Source organism: Thamnophis elegans, chromosome 4, assembly GCF_009769535.1.
Source record: "Thamnophis elegans isolate rThaEle1 chromosome 4, rThaEle1.pri, whole genome shotgun sequence".
Taxonomy (NCBI): Eukaryota; Metazoa; Chordata; class Lepidosauria; order Squamata; family Colubridae; genus Thamnophis; species Thamnophis elegans.
Window position 1 is genome coordinate 95,816,298 of NC_045544.1, and position 15,521 is coordinate 95,831,818.

At 34.8% G+C, this 15,521-nt stretch overlaps 1 protein-coding gene across 4 annotated transcripts in view; it reads right to left on the reverse strand.

The window, feature by feature from the left end:
• PREPL (prolyl endopeptidase like) overlaps window positions 1-15,521 on the reverse strand; it is a 28,467-nt gene that overhangs the window by 1,534 nt on the left and 11,412 nt on the right. For 2 of the 4 annotated variants that reach the window (XM_032215226.1, XM_032215225.1), the window contains exons 6-14: window positions 15,001-15,121; window positions 13,831-14,047; window positions 12,745-12,930; window positions 10,936-11,139; window positions 10,059-10,234; window positions 7,894-8,110; window positions 4,452-4,601; window positions 3,101-3,233; window positions 687-769 (exon numbers count right to left, since the gene is read on the reverse strand). In XM_032215226.1, the coding sequence (XP_032071117.1) occupies window positions 687-769; window positions 3,101-3,233; window positions 4,452-4,601; window positions 7,894-8,110; window positions 10,059-10,234; window positions 10,936-11,139; window positions 12,745-12,930; window positions 13,831-14,047; window positions 15,001-15,121 (1,487 nt within the window). Of the gene's footprint in view, window positions 1-686; window positions 770-3,100; window positions 3,234-4,451; window positions 4,602-7,893; window positions 8,111-10,058; window positions 10,235-10,935; window positions 11,140-12,744; window positions 12,931-13,830; window positions 14,048-15,000; window positions 15,122-15,521 lie in introns of those variants that run through there. The other 2 variants (XR_004255175.1, XR_004255176.1) reach the window with 2 other exon arrangements.

Genomic DNA, 15,521 nt, shown 5'->3' on the forward strand with positions numbered 1-15,521 from the left:
ATGTTGGGGAGAAATCAACATCAACCATTGCAGTTCCTTTTCAACAGTGTAATTTTTCTACTGAATGTGAAGCTTTTATAGGCAGAAGGATCCTTTCTATCCAAAATTACAGATTCTGGACTATATAGTATTAAAGTGCAAAGTACAGCCCTGATATACTGATAGAGAAGCCCTTGTATATTGTTACTACCAGCCAGTTACTGGGAAGATCTTCCTTGGTCACTGTAATATGATCCAAGAGGCTGAATCCCATGCATATTTAGCCAATCCACAGTTTCGTGAGAAGGAAGATGAATGAGTCTAATCCCTGTGCATCTTTCCTCCTCCATCTCAGCTGCCCCGCCCATTTTCCTGGTAACGATTACTGCTACAGGTGATAATTTGACATCTACAATCCTGGATTGGGAATAACACTTTCCAAAATAATGTTTATTTCAAAAGTATTCACTTAATGGGTTATGATAAGTTAAATTTTTATATTGGCGAAACCTAGAATCTCAATGACTACAACAAATTCCTGTTTATAAAAAAAAGAGCTACAGATCCTAAGTGGGAAGGGGGAGGGGATTATGATTTGGTAGGCTTGTATATACAGAAATGGAAAAGATATTTCAGAGGACCAACAATTGTATTCACAGGTTGTAGTATTAATTTGTGACTCTATCCATTGTAAAGGATATCTCTACCTGTTTTAAGGAATCCTCATACGTTGGAGAACAATGGCTGCCTCCTGGCTGAACATCTAAGATAATATTAGGCATTTGAGCTCCTGAAACCAAAATATATCAAATGCAATCTACATTAATAGGACAGGAAATATGCTATTCTGAAACATAAATAACCATGCACATTAATAACACAGGCAGAAAAGTATTTTGCTATATGTCTAGGGAGATTCTCAATCATCCAGATCATGGTTGCCAAAAGGCAACCAAACGTTCTTCTTTTTTTTCTTTAAAAATATTTTGCTTCTCATTCTTCTTTAGAACTGAAGAGCTTTTAGGATTAGAAGCAAAATGTTTTCAAAGAAAAAAAACAAGAAAGTCTGATTACCTTTTGAAAAGTATCTCTGGGTATTTTTCTATAGCTGTTTGAACATTTGCTGGCTGGTGGTATGCAGGAAATAAATTACTAGTGCCCTCTACCTATTCATTTTCACAACAGAAGAGCATTTCAGGTATTTTTGGGGACCAAAAATGTGATTCAGTGGATAGGTTTCTCAATAACTAATACAGGTCGTCCTTTGAATGTTTATATAGTAACCGTTCAAAATTATGACGGCACTGAACAAAGGACTTGTGACCACTAACTGAAGTTGAGGCTGCTGCAATGTTCCCACATCACATGAACAAAATTCAGGCGGAAAATACTTTTTATACCTGTACCCCTATTTTAATATCTCACAAACTTTGTATAATTGAAATTATTGTGCTGTGTGTGCTCGCCTTGGAAAGAATGTGATTGGTGGTTACTTCTGAATAAAAATATGTTCCAGTTATGTTATTTTTTTAATATTACTTTTATAATAATTATCAAACGCTTCACATGTGGAAACATATCCTTTACAATTGACAACCATGAGCACAGTTTGATTATACTAATATCGTGTTTGGGCTTATTTTCGAGGTGGTCTTTTTTTGAGGTACAACAGGCCAGATTTGGTGAGCTGGACGTGCTGTGGCTGCACATCCATTCTGAACCGTCAGTGTTTGGAATGAAGGCTTTTGGAGAACGGGAGGAAAATGGGGAGGGGGATTTTCCTGCCTGTCATCCTTCCCTCAGTCTGTGCTGAGCTTGAGGAATGGATGACAGGAAAGAAAATCCACCACCCTATTTTCCTCCCGTTTGCCAAATACCTCCTGCAAGCCTCCCAAAAAGAGGAAAAAAGCTAAGTAGCTGACCGCGGAGCTGCTGGCTTTGGGGAAGTGGCCTATTAAGCAGAAGCACTGTACCCAGAAAGAGAAGGGCAAAAGTACTATTTGTGCTGGCCCAAGGGGCCAGTGGGTAGCAGTTGCAGGCAGGCAGTTGCCCCCCCCGCCTCCCCGGTGCCCACACCGCTACTTGTGCTGGCCACGCCCATCCCGGCTTATTTTCAGGGTGGGGTAATACTAGGCCCACCTCCCCAAAATTAGGGTTGGGCTTATTATTGGGGTGGGTCGTGTTTTTGAAGAAACATGGTAGTTACTATATGCTGGCTACAAATTCTCTCCTCTTTTTGAACAGATGCTCATACAGAATACAGAATATAGAATATTCTTGATGAATCATTTGAAGTTAGATATTAGTTGAAGGATTAATAGAGGAAATTGTTTTATATCTATCTATTTATTTATATCTATTTTTCAAAAGGTGAATTAAAATTGCATATCAGTCAGGAATAACAATGGAATGCTAAGTATTTCTGGCAACTACATGAATGATGAAATGGGATATTTGCTTTAATATTGAAAATTTGTTCAAATATTAAGACAAATATTTAAAATTAATAATTTGATTAATTTATCTATTTCTAAGTTAATAATTTCCTCTCTGTATGCAGATTAATTTCTGGATGTTACAACAACTATATTTTATGTAAATGTTAACTTACTGCATGTAACACATACTATCTTTTCCAATATAATCAATATATGTCATCATATCAGGATACATATGTATATATACAATTCCTGTTCCAAAATGATGAAATATAGTCCAATCTAAAAACAAGGGCCACTTACATAAAAAATTAATTGATCTAATTCAGCATCATGATCCTAATTTGATAAATCTTAGTTTACTGAAGAAGAAAAAAAAGAGCATGAATATAGGTAGTCCTTCCTTGCGCCATTCCGTGAAAGGTTTGCTAAATCTGGTTTCTCAACCCAACTTATCTGCTAGGAGGCCAAAGCATTTTTTCCTTTTCTCCGATTTTTGAAAGAAGAGAGCAATGCTGTAAATGCCGTAGTTTTGTTCTTGCTCCTAAATTGAACTTTTAGTTTTATGGAAAACATACTTATCATGACTACTTTCATATGCTTCTTTCTGGTGGATTGGACAAACGTTTGCAGTTGTTTCATTAGCCATACCCCAAATGTGATCTAGAAATTCTAAGCGCTACCTTTATCATCTGAATTGTTGCTTTTGGCATGATCTTGTACAGCTTTTCTAAGTTTATTGATGTATCTTAACAATCCTGCCATGGGAATTCGTTGATCCTTCTCAGAAACTGTGATAAAAAGAGAAGGGTAATTCTAAAAAGAAAAGAAAAAGTGACAGCAGCAAAGGAAATGTCTGAGTTAGCAGGATGGAATTATTGATACCAATCTGTGCAGGCATTAATTTTTAACTTGATGGAAGTTGCTTTATCATGTCAGCAGAAAAAAAAGCATTAAACAGAGTTAATTATATGGATGAAAAATCTATCCAGACTGTAGCCATAGATGACAATTTTGAGAAGATCAAATCTCTGACTTGATAAACAGTTGTACTTGTCTTGTGTTGAAAGTCTTCCATAAACTCTTTATCTGAGACTAGAAAGCAATTCAAATAAAATGTTGGCTATGGTTTTAACTCTGTCCTAGCTGATACTGAAGCTTCTCTTTCCTCACTTGGAAATAGATAACCAAGCAAGTCAGTTATCTGAGGGTAAAGCAAGACAATGTTAAGCTTATGGTGCAGCCACACCTATTCACAATTGATATGGGAAAGTTACCTGTTTACTTGAGAGTTATACATCTCCCTTAAATCCCCTTCCATCAATTTTGCCTGCATTGTCATTGTGATCCTATTGATTAGATTGTAGTCTGACCGCAGCAATGTAACCCATTGCACTTTGGCGACAGTGATCCAGATAGCATTACCAAACCAAGCTATCTTGTACCTGTGCATGTCATTCTTTTTTTTTAATGAGCGATAGACTTTGTCTCTGTGAAATTTCATTCCGTCGTTTTTATTTATTAATTAAATTCTACATTTCTCTCAGCTCTCTCCAGATCATTTTGAATTTTGTTTCTGTTTTTTAGGGTATTAGGCATGCTGCCTAATTCTGTATCATTGGCAAACTTGACTACCTTTCCTCTTCATATAAATAATCAATCAAAATACTGAATAGTAGAAGATGCATAACTGATATTTTTAATTGCCTACATTGGCTTCTTCTCTCCTCCATTTCCCCCTCCCTGCCACTGAAACTGTTTGTAACTGTGCCTTTGGTATCTTCTCCTTTTAAGAATTCCCACCCCTGCTGAGTTCCTTTTCCCATTAGTTATTCCTGCCATGGATTCCTACTTACTATTGCTTATTGAAATCTGCTTTTTAGAAGTATAAGTTATATGCTTTTTATTATGCTTAGTTTTAGTTTCTCTTCATTTTGAGTGGATTTCATTAAATTGTCTGAACAATTTTCTAAATTTAATGTTTTAGTTATACATAGTACAATAATGTTTAATCAGCACAAAATTCAATAGTACCTGTGGCTTAATATTTTGGTATGGACAATAACTTTTAATATATTCTTTGTTGGACTCATCTCCCACAGGATCTCCCCATTCTTCTTGTTCCTCAATAGTCAAGGGAAGATAAGGGTCCAGCATTGTATTTAAAATATCCAGAAAAGGTGCCTATAAAGAAAATAAAAACATTTTTTTTCTTATAAACAGTAAGTTTTACATGAGTGAAGCAGATACCACAGACAAGCCTGGTTTTTTTTAAAAAGTATATTTAATTTGTGGGAAGTTAAAAGTAAAAATTTGGAATATTAGTGGTTAAAGATACAAGAAAAAAGGCAACTTCTTTAATCATACATGAAGACTAGAGTAATGTATCATGTTAAGCCAAAGTGTTTTTAACCATGAATAAAACATCTGCATAATATGCTAAGCTATAAGTTTAGTTTAATGAAATTTAATAAAATTTAGTTTAATGAAATTTGTATGCCGCCCACTCCCATTGGGACTCTGGGCGGCTCACAGGCAAGATAAAAGCATTTAAAAATTTTTTAAAAATAAGAAATACAATATTAAAATTAACACAACATCCATTCTAGTTATAGTTTCAGAACATAGTATGTACATATTACCTGAGAAGCGAAATCAAATAAACCATATTTGGTTAGTGCAGATATATACAATTATTTTGTATATACACTTACTATAATGTTCAATTGTCCTGACCCAATAACTGATTCAACTACAGATGATTCTCCAATCCTAGACCAGCATTGCTTCACTTCTTCTATCAGCTTGATCTCTTAGTATTGTAACTGCCACTCTAATTCTTTATTTCCACAAATTTGAAGGAGCAATTTTCTACTTGAAAATCTGGTTAAGCACAATATTGCCAATTCTAGAGTTGAGGGCACTTGGACAACTTCCTTCACTGTTTCTGCTAATGATTTGTCTTCCTGTTACTTCCATGCCCAGTTTGCTCCTTATCATTGCCAAATTGCTCAGGGCTTAATAGAAAGAAACAAGAGGAGGAAAACAGCAGGGGCAGATGGTTTAGCAGGCCACCACTTCATAATGGCAAGAGCCTCAGTAGGAGGTGGAGAATGTCAAACCTGTCAATGTCAAATGTCAAGCTGGTCCTTTTTCTGGATGTAACCATGAAAGAAATAGGCAATTGTAATAGATTATATAGAAAGTATTAGCTTCAGAAGAAAGCTAATGCAATCCATCTTGTTACCTACTGAGCCAAACATGCATAGGATACTACTGGAAGGCAAAACCTAAACTTTGTAGAGTTTTATATACTCTATGTGTTCACATGCACATATATAATGTATAACTTCACACTGATAGACAATAATCAATTGTATGATGTTTTGATTCTAGTAAACAGCATTTTTATCAAGTGGAGTCACACTGTGGCTGATATACTATAACCAAAGCTGAACATGGCAGACTAATTAAAATATATGTCAGGGACTGTGGTTTGCAACCAAATCTTAATCACCAAAGCCTGATACGTTGTTACATCATCACTTTAAGTACTTCTGTTTGTCTGAGTTGATATAGGATTACCTCCTTGAGCAGGGGATTGGACTAGAACAGAGGTTAGCAACTTGTGGCTCTGAAGCCGCATATGGCTCTTTCAACCCTGTGCTGCAGCTCCCTGTCACCGGTCAGCTTCACAATTGATAGGGCTTTCGGTTAGGACAGCTAGAGGAAAAAGGATGCCACGCTAGGAGGAGACTCTATGGTGGGGGAACCGGATTTCCGGTTGGCTCCAGAACTGAACAGGGGCCTTCTGATTAGGACCTTTGTGGCTCTTTGAATGTCTAAGGTTGCCAACCTCTGGATTAGAAAGACCTCCAAGATTTCTTCCAATTCTGTTATTCTGTTAATATGCCTCAAGGAGTGCCTAGAAACTTCAACAAGAACAAAAACAGCTGGCATGGCCAAGAGCAGGAAAGCCTTAAGAATAAATACATACAAAGCCAGAATTGAGAAGTGATCAACATACAGCAAATGTCACCTATGCAAAGAAGTTGAACAAACAGAAGATTGCACAGATTGACTACAAGCAATGACATGACAAAGTAGCAATAAAGATGCATTGGAAGATGCACCAAGAAATATCATTTGCCTGCAAGCAAGAACTGGTGGGGCCATAAAATAGACAAAATCGTAGAATATAAAGAAGCTATTTTTTTCTGGGACTTTAGAATTTAAACAGTCAAGCACCTGGCATATAACACCCTGGACTTAACAATTGCTGATAAGAAAGACAAAAAAGTTTGGATCGTGGATGTGGCACTTCTGGGGGACAGTAGAAGAGAAGAGAAAGAACTGGAGAAGATCACAAAATACAAAGACCTGCAAATAGAAATAGAATGACTGTGACCAAAGCAAGCAAATAGTCCCAATAGTAATAGGTGCCTTGGGTACAATCCCAAAATAACTGGAGCATCACGCAGTGACAAATTCACCATCAAGCAGTGACAAATTCACCATCAGTCAATTGCAAAAGGCGGCTTTACTTGGAATAGCTTCCATCCTGTTCTTAGTAATACATCCATATAGATGATAACCGCAATACTATCAAACATCCACATCTGCCTATACCAGGCCCTTGGAAAGAACTTGATAAACAAAAATGCCAAACCCAGTCTGAACATCTGGCTGATTGTGCGACGAATTGAAGATAAGCAGCAAGAAAAAATCACAAAGTACTGGAACTTGCAAATTGAAGTTGAGCGACTGTGGAAAAAGAAATTGAGTGTTGTCCCGATTGTAATTGGAGCCCTTGGAGCAATACCTAAAGGCTGCCTCACTATTTGGAAATTCTAAATTCATTGGACTTGAACATTCTGCCAAAAAACCACCCTACTTTGGACAGCTTATATCCTCCAATGTTACCTTAACAGTTCCTAGGTCCTTGGTTAGGACTCAAGCTGTTCAGCTACCAACCAGCCCCAAAGGCTGTGAATCTCACCAAAGATTAACAACAACAACAACAACAACAACAACAACAACAACAACAACAACAACATCATCATCATCATCATCATCATCATCATCATCATCATCATCATCATCATCATCATAGCAGCTATATTGAAAAGACTAGACCACTATTTTACAATGGATATTTTGATACAATATTATTTGTATAATGAACAATCGGCATAGATTTCCAATTACTATGAGATAATATTCAAGTTATTAATTTTAATTTTAAACAGTACTAGACATATGCACGTGAGTGTTTCTCCACCTTGGTATGGCTTAACTGTAATTTAAAACAGCAGAAGAGACATTCTTAAAGATAGTCCTGATGTCAAGAGATTGTTTTGTTATCACTAGGATTTATACTTTATTGTGGATGGGCAATATTTTTTTTTTAAAGTCATTGAATATTAATCTGAAAAAAGCACTATAATGGACTTAAATCAAATACTAGTTATCTTACCTGTAAAACCACAACTCTGATAAGATGAGGTGCAAAATTGCAGAGGGCACCTGCAAGAACTCCTCCAGCACTCATGCTCCTTAAGGCTGTTTGCATAGGCTGAGAATATCCAAGTTCATGCAATAACATGATGCAGGCCTGGAGGTCTTGGATACCATTGTGTTTCTTCATCATACAACCATCTTTGTGCCATCTCAAGCCCAATTCTCCTCCACCCCTGGCAATTAAAATAAGAGTAATAACAGCAAAAAACATGAGGCATTTTATTCCCATCCTAATATTTATCCAAGAATATTAAATACATATATGATTTCATCAGAAATGCCTGTTTTAAGTGTTTATATTGTTTAAACATTAAAATAAGGAAATAATAATCAGGTTGGCTTGAATATGGCACTGGTCATTCTCTGTTTCTGCAAATGGAGGACAACATGGCATTGTTTTCTTCTTGGATAAGAAATTATGCCCCTTGGTATCAGTACCAAAAAAGCCATGGAGCTTGTAATTCTCAACATATTGCTCTTGGTGGAGAACACACATTCTTGCAAACCAACTTATCACATTGCTCCTTTTCGTGATAAACAACATTACAGAAAGAAGTATGAAATGGTACACAAGTAGAATATTCTTTATTGAATAGAATATTCTTTATTGGCCAAGTGTGATTGGACTCACCAGGAATTTTTCTCCGTTCCATAAGCTCTCAGTTTGTCTCATACAAACAATGAAGTGATAAGTCATAGATCATCAATCATAAGATACAATCATAAATCATAAGATACAAGCAACAAGTGATAAATCATAAGATACCAATAGGAAAAGATAGTAGGAAAGATGAGAAGGTGAGAGAGACAACAACAATACAGGCCTACTACATGAGTAAATATTTTTAGGCATAAGACTGTGGTCGCAGTTAGGTATTGAGCAGAGTGATGACATGGGGGTAAAAACTATCTTTATATCTAGTTGTTTTAGCATGCAATGTCCCATAGCAGTCCCAAGGGAAGAAATTGAAATAGTTTATGTCTGGGGTGTGAGGGGTTTATAGATATTTAGTCAGTCCTCTTTCTGATTTATGCAGTATACAAGTCCTCAATGTAAGGCAGGATGGTTGCCTTTGTTTAAGTAATGCACAAACCCAAGAGAGCATGAAAAACATAAACATCTATTAGATATTAAACAGAACCAGATATATAAATGTGCCAATTGGTATTCTATACAGCTTTCCCCCTTTGCCCAATGCAATTTTCTTATGCTTATTGAGTTTTCTACACATAACCTTGTGACTACAATGTTAACAAATCAGTTCTCCGAGCTGGATCCAAAGGTGCTGATATATTTTTGGGGATATACGTAATCAGTTATAAAAATAGAGTAAATCACTATTAATATTTGAATAGAAGTTATTAAAGGAGTGAATACATTTATAACTTAAAAACACATACATAATTTTATTTAAATAAACTATTTAAATTTCAAAGTACTGTTTTAGAACAGGGCATAGATAATCTTATTTTTAATACATTTACATTATGGCATTCTAGTATGTCTTTTAAACTGAATTAAGGATTAGATATTCTGAAATATTCTAAGCATGCTAATATGAGAATGTTTTGTTAAAATATTATGTAGTTTTTAAATTTTAAAATACATGTGGATAACATTTGCTTTGGCATTATTTTCCTTCACTTTTAGAATAATGTAAAATAGCTGAAAGTTTACTATATGGTACTAACCACAGTATAATTTTCTTCAGTAAAAAGAAAGTAAAATAGAATTTACTTGCTAGACTATTGTATTTAAAGGATAGCAAACATATCATTTACAATTTCTGTCCTTAGCTGAATATAAATTATTCCTATGAATGTACGTTAGATTATTTTTTAGAAATTAAAGACTTAGAACTAAACTGTGTTCTGATGAAGTTAGAATTCATACAAAGAACATATTATTATTAGCAAATAATTATCAGCAATAATGTATATTACAAATAATTGGCAACACTGGCAAAAACAGTTATTTATGGAAAATATGTGAACGGAATAGAAATGTTGTGGCTGGAGAAGAGAGCTAAAACTTTATGCAGTAACAGCATCAGGCACAAACATATTGACAATGAAATATTAAGAACAAGCAAAAAAAGTTTTATAAGATTACAGACTTACCTAACATGACAAAAAGCTAATATCCATCCATCTTTGATTAACATTAGATTCTCTGCTTTAAATGTCATGTTCAAATCTATTCCATAAGCTCCATAGACATGAACCAGAAGTGGCATCTTGTGCAGCTGTGTAGAATTGTTTTTATAAAAAACTGTAATTGGTACCCAAGTTTTATCCTGAAAATGTGGGAACATTTCAGAATAAAGCATATTTAGAAATTTGCAAATCATAAAATCAAAAGAAAAGTTCAATTTTCAGTTATCCTAGCATTCTTTGACATTTTGTACAAAATGCTCAGAAAATAAAAAAAAATAAAGTTGGGATTGCTTTAGGATTTGTTTACCAATATAGAGCATAAAGCTCATTAAATACAACTCATGAGAAGTGTATAAAACATGAAAGCAGCCCGTTCCTCCTGCACCTTCTGCATTGTGATCTGAACAGCTTTACATTCTTCACACTGAATATAGCAGAAAACATAAAAACTTAAATGTCTGCTAGAATTCTCTGCTATATGACTGAAATAAAACAATAGGTTGCAGCATTATTTTTCTTATTTCATGAAAACTTGTGCCTCACCTGGGAGATTATTATCATATAAATTAACATTTGTATATTATATTTTAACACTTGCTTTCTTTGAGGGGAATTTTTCTCCTGACAGCAAGGAAAATAAGACCATTTCATTTCAAGCCAGGCTTATTGGGAAAAAACATAACAACTTTGCCTTCATGTTTCTTAAAAGTAGATCTTAGAAAAAGAAATGTTAACCCTTCGGGCAGCAGAGAAACAGCAATAGCTCTACTGATTAAGGATTTTTTTTAAAAATTTTCATTCCAAGTCCTGTTTACAAGAGGCTAAGAAGACAAGAGCTTACCTTGCTCTTAGCTTCTAGACGTACAGTTTTATAATTTTCTGTAATTGGTACTTCTTGCTCAGTAAATTCAATAAGGCTCTTTTCCATCAATGAATATGCAAAACGAACTGGAGACTGAAGAGGAGACATGAGCCAAAAATAGCAAGTGTTGGCAGTATAGTCAGAATTAGGTTCCAATTCTAGTGAACAGGCCCAAGCAGGTAGCTAGAAAACAACGGAAATTATTAATATTTGCCCAGTCTTATAATTGTTTTTCTGATGAGCTATATGCTGTAGTTTCCAGTCTGATAATAGAATTTGAATTTCTTACTGGCCAAGACATGCTTCACATACCCCAGTAAAAAGCTAAGTTGGTAGCAGGACCTCACTATAACGAGTACAACAATTCAATTATTTTCCCTAAAAGCTGCTTAAATGGCATTCAATAAATAAAGCAAATGGAAATAAAAATATTTTGAAATAATCAGAGGGGGGGAAATATTAGGCAATGTCACTAAAAGTGATATTGGGTCACTAAAAATACAATTAAAATGCATGATTTATCTCTTACAAGATTTCTCCGTGCACTCTTCTATGTTATCAGAAAGTTTAAAAAATTTTCTTCCTGCCCCTGTCTGTTCTTTCATTCTATCCAACTTGAAACCCAGCCAAGTCAGTGTCTGTTATTGCACTGAGGCCTTGCACTGGCTTTGGGGTGCTCAGCCACTTACAATCCTTGCCTCTGACTCTGTTCCCAGCGTTAGCCATTGTGAAGAACAAAATTATTTTTTTGGCACAGCTACATTCGGAAACTCAGGGCTATTATGTTTTAAGACTTAACACTTCTAGAAATGAAAGGAATCAAGATTCATTCTCTGAGAGCAGCAGGGTCTCTTACCCACTGCTTACTTTCTTTTAAGAAGTTCTGGTTACTGGGTTGATAAAGGCTTTTGGAAATTGAGGCAGTCAGAGTCAAAAAGCTTTACACAGAAAAACTGCACTCTGTGTAATTGATTAAAACCTGAAGAGGATCAATCTAAAAAGACTAAAAAAAACCTTATAAAATGGGCACTATATTTAACTCGACTGCTACAATTAGCAAAGTAGAGAGTGTATAAGCTTACCATCTTATTTCAATCATGCTAAGTGAAATTTAAAATATTTGCAGATAACTGAATAGTAAGGCAGGAGTTAACCTATGTTTTCAAAAGAGCCCTTTCATTTTTAAAGTTATAGAAAACCTGACTAAGTAAGATGATGCTCTAGACAAAGAAATATAATGGATTTTAACTGATCCAGGTATTACCAAAATGCTTTGTTAATTAAAATGTTTTTAATCATGATTTGTTTATAATCCTGTGCAAAACTTCTACAATTTATTGTGTAAAAGTTTTATAAATCTAAGTCCACCAAGGTTTCATCTTATGTTTAATGTATGATAATATACTATTATTTATTTTGTTTTTGGGTCACATATACATGTGCAAGGGAACACATTGCATTATGGGTGTGTGCGCGCATGTGCCGCTTTTGACACTTGGCACCAAAAAGATTAGCCATCACTATAATATATCAACAGGTTATTTCCCAAAGTCTCCTGTGTTGAAGGTTGACAGTTCTAATTTCAGAAGTTAGATACTTAATATTTAGAAATGCAATGTGGGATTACTCTATGAACCAGTGGCCTCTAATTAGCAGTGTGTGTAAAGGATACTTAAAAAAATTTATTATTCTTTGAAAATCTTTGAATAAATACAATTTACCTTACTCTAAATTTACTAAAAGAATTCATTCTGAAAATTATTTACATGTAGTAATTTAAATATTTACCTTAACATTTTCAACTGTATTTGATACCAGAGAAATAATATCCAAATAAATCTCACCACCAAGTTTTAGAAAGATCACACAATGATCTCTATACATATCTAAGTCGATTAATTTGGTGTTTTCTTTTACTGTGTAAATGGGCTGCCAATTCTCCAAACCACATGAACCAACTGGAGCTTTCATCAGCTATAAAACAAAGAATAGTCTGCATACATATATGAAAAAATGAAATTTTCCAGCATAGCTTAAGATATTCTGGAGAGAGAACTAGCTTAGATTTTTCTCATCTGAAAATAAAGAAATGGAAATACTCATTTTCATATTTTTCAGAGGAAAATGAACTTATGCTCTCTTTTGTATATCTTCTTAATAAGTGCAAGTCTATGCTTGCTAAATTTTGAGGAATGAAATAACTATCACAGTAACACATATTTTTCACCATTGGCTTAAGTATCAGTTAGAAATAAAAAAAATCCAGCTGAGCAATGCTGTAATTCTTTCCCACAGTTTTTTCCAAAGCTTCTACACATCTCAGCAGGAAAGATAATAAAAAGATGAAATCGAGGTCATACGGATGTAAGCATTATGGGGAAAAATGATAGAATTTTTGTTTTAGAGACAAGCTGTACAGTAAAAACAAATGTAATGATTACTTTGATAGATTTATCCTAGCCACATATATCTCAAAGTTTGTGTTTTTGCATGAAGAATTTAAATAAAATGATCTTACAAATCAATGTGATAATTGGGCGTATTTTAAAAGCATATATAGGAAACACAAACATTAGATCCAAGATTTGACTATGAAACCAACTATAGGTTGTTTTTTCTTGCAAATTAAAATAAGCGAGCCAGTATGGTGTAGTGATTAAATTATTGGATAATGGACTAGGAATGGTTATACATAGTTTCCCTTAAACGTGGAAGCTAGATGGGTGTCTCTGGGCCAGTCTTTGATAACTAACCTGAATCCATTATTCCATCCATCCTGTAGTGGAACAGCAATGAATTGATTTGAGCTGATAATAAATTATTAGAATATATAATATGGTTGTTTGACTGAACCAAGATTTCTAGTTCCCATACCTTGTACCCCACAGGGTTACCATATGTAGTAGGAATATATAGCTCATTATTTCGATGTTCAACATGATAAATGATATTTTTGGTTCGTTTCTGGACAAGAACAGGAGATTTAAAAGGGTGATGACAGTCTACCAACCATACTTCAGAAGTGGTCTTGCTATTACTATTTATAGTAATAAAATGTTTATCCTTTGTGCGGTAGAGATCTACAAAGTACCTTCAAACAAAGAACACAGAGACAATAAAATAAAATAAGATGTCATGATGTAATAATTCTTTGAGTAGCTTATTGCATGGCTCACAAATATTCAATTAAAATACAACATAAGATCTTCTTGCTTAAAATAATATAATAATATAATAAACTTCAGCCTGCTTTGAGATGATGCCCTTCAACTAAGGGCAACATAAGTGACTTCAACTAAGTCACTTGTGAGGGGTCTTTGGTGCTCTCTAAGTTTTATTTTCTTGCAGATGTTTCATTACCCAAGCTCAGTAACATAATCAGTGCTGATTAGGCATGAAATCCTATGATCTTCGCTACCAGTTTGGTGCGCACTTGCTTGAGGCAGTTCTACGCATGCACAGAGTGTCGGTGATGATGTCTGGGTTGGTGGGTGGAGCCTCCCGCTGGCACCAATATCAGTTCACCCAAATAGGGGGAAACCGGCAGAACATCACCTCTGGTGCTGATAATGTTACCTGGTTTGGATAATGAAACATCTTCAAGAAAACACCCAAGCTCAGAGAGCACCAAGGATTCCTCGTTTAACCCTAAATCTCAAGTATTCTTCTTTATCAGTAAGTCACTTGTTTTGGAGCAGCTCAGAATTTAGTAAGAACCAAGATTTGGTTCCATACATGAGGCAGGATGCACAATTGTTTAGGCGTTTTCAACAAGGATGAAAGCAAATTGTGGAGAAGGGAGGCTTAAAGAATTCTGTGACAGGTCAAAAGATGTAGAACTGCTGGCATTCCTAATCTTAACAGTTATGGAGGTTGTGCTGAAATGATTTAATCTGAGGGAAGATTGGATCTGAAAGAATATTTAAAATGCCTTTCTTCCCTTTAGTTCTTGTTTTTATCCTGATAAATGTAAGCTATAGCTTTTTGTTGTACTTAGCAAGGAAAAATGAGATGAGAGAGAGCAGCTAACTATATCTGACTTACCTTGCGTCACTTTCTGTATACACCAATTCAGAATGCTTTTTATTAAAATCAGACAAGTATACAGTATGACACTGAAGATTCTTTTGGATGGTATAGAACAGAAGCTCATGTGTAGCCCATTCTAGACAAAAAAGAAAGTTTAATTTTTTCTAAGGTATCATGAGGAATTGTATTGAATAAATCCAATATAAAACAATAAATTGGGAATGAACATATGAAAAATTACATGCATGCACAATTCTAAAGTTAACTACTGATTAAGATTAAGTTTAAAATGAAAAACAATAAGAGACTAATTCAGGGTTTTTCCTCCCAAAACTTCCTTTCCTGCAAAATCACTGTGCAGTAAGTACCACTGTGCAGGATGCGTTTCTTTCTGGACTGCAACTGTCAGTCTTTATATTTCTAAAAGTCCCCAAACAACAGTATTTTATGACTGAAAATAAAAGATACCAATATCTAGCAAATCCATTGCAGGTTTTGAGTTGTATGAATTCCACTATTATGATGGCCTATTAACA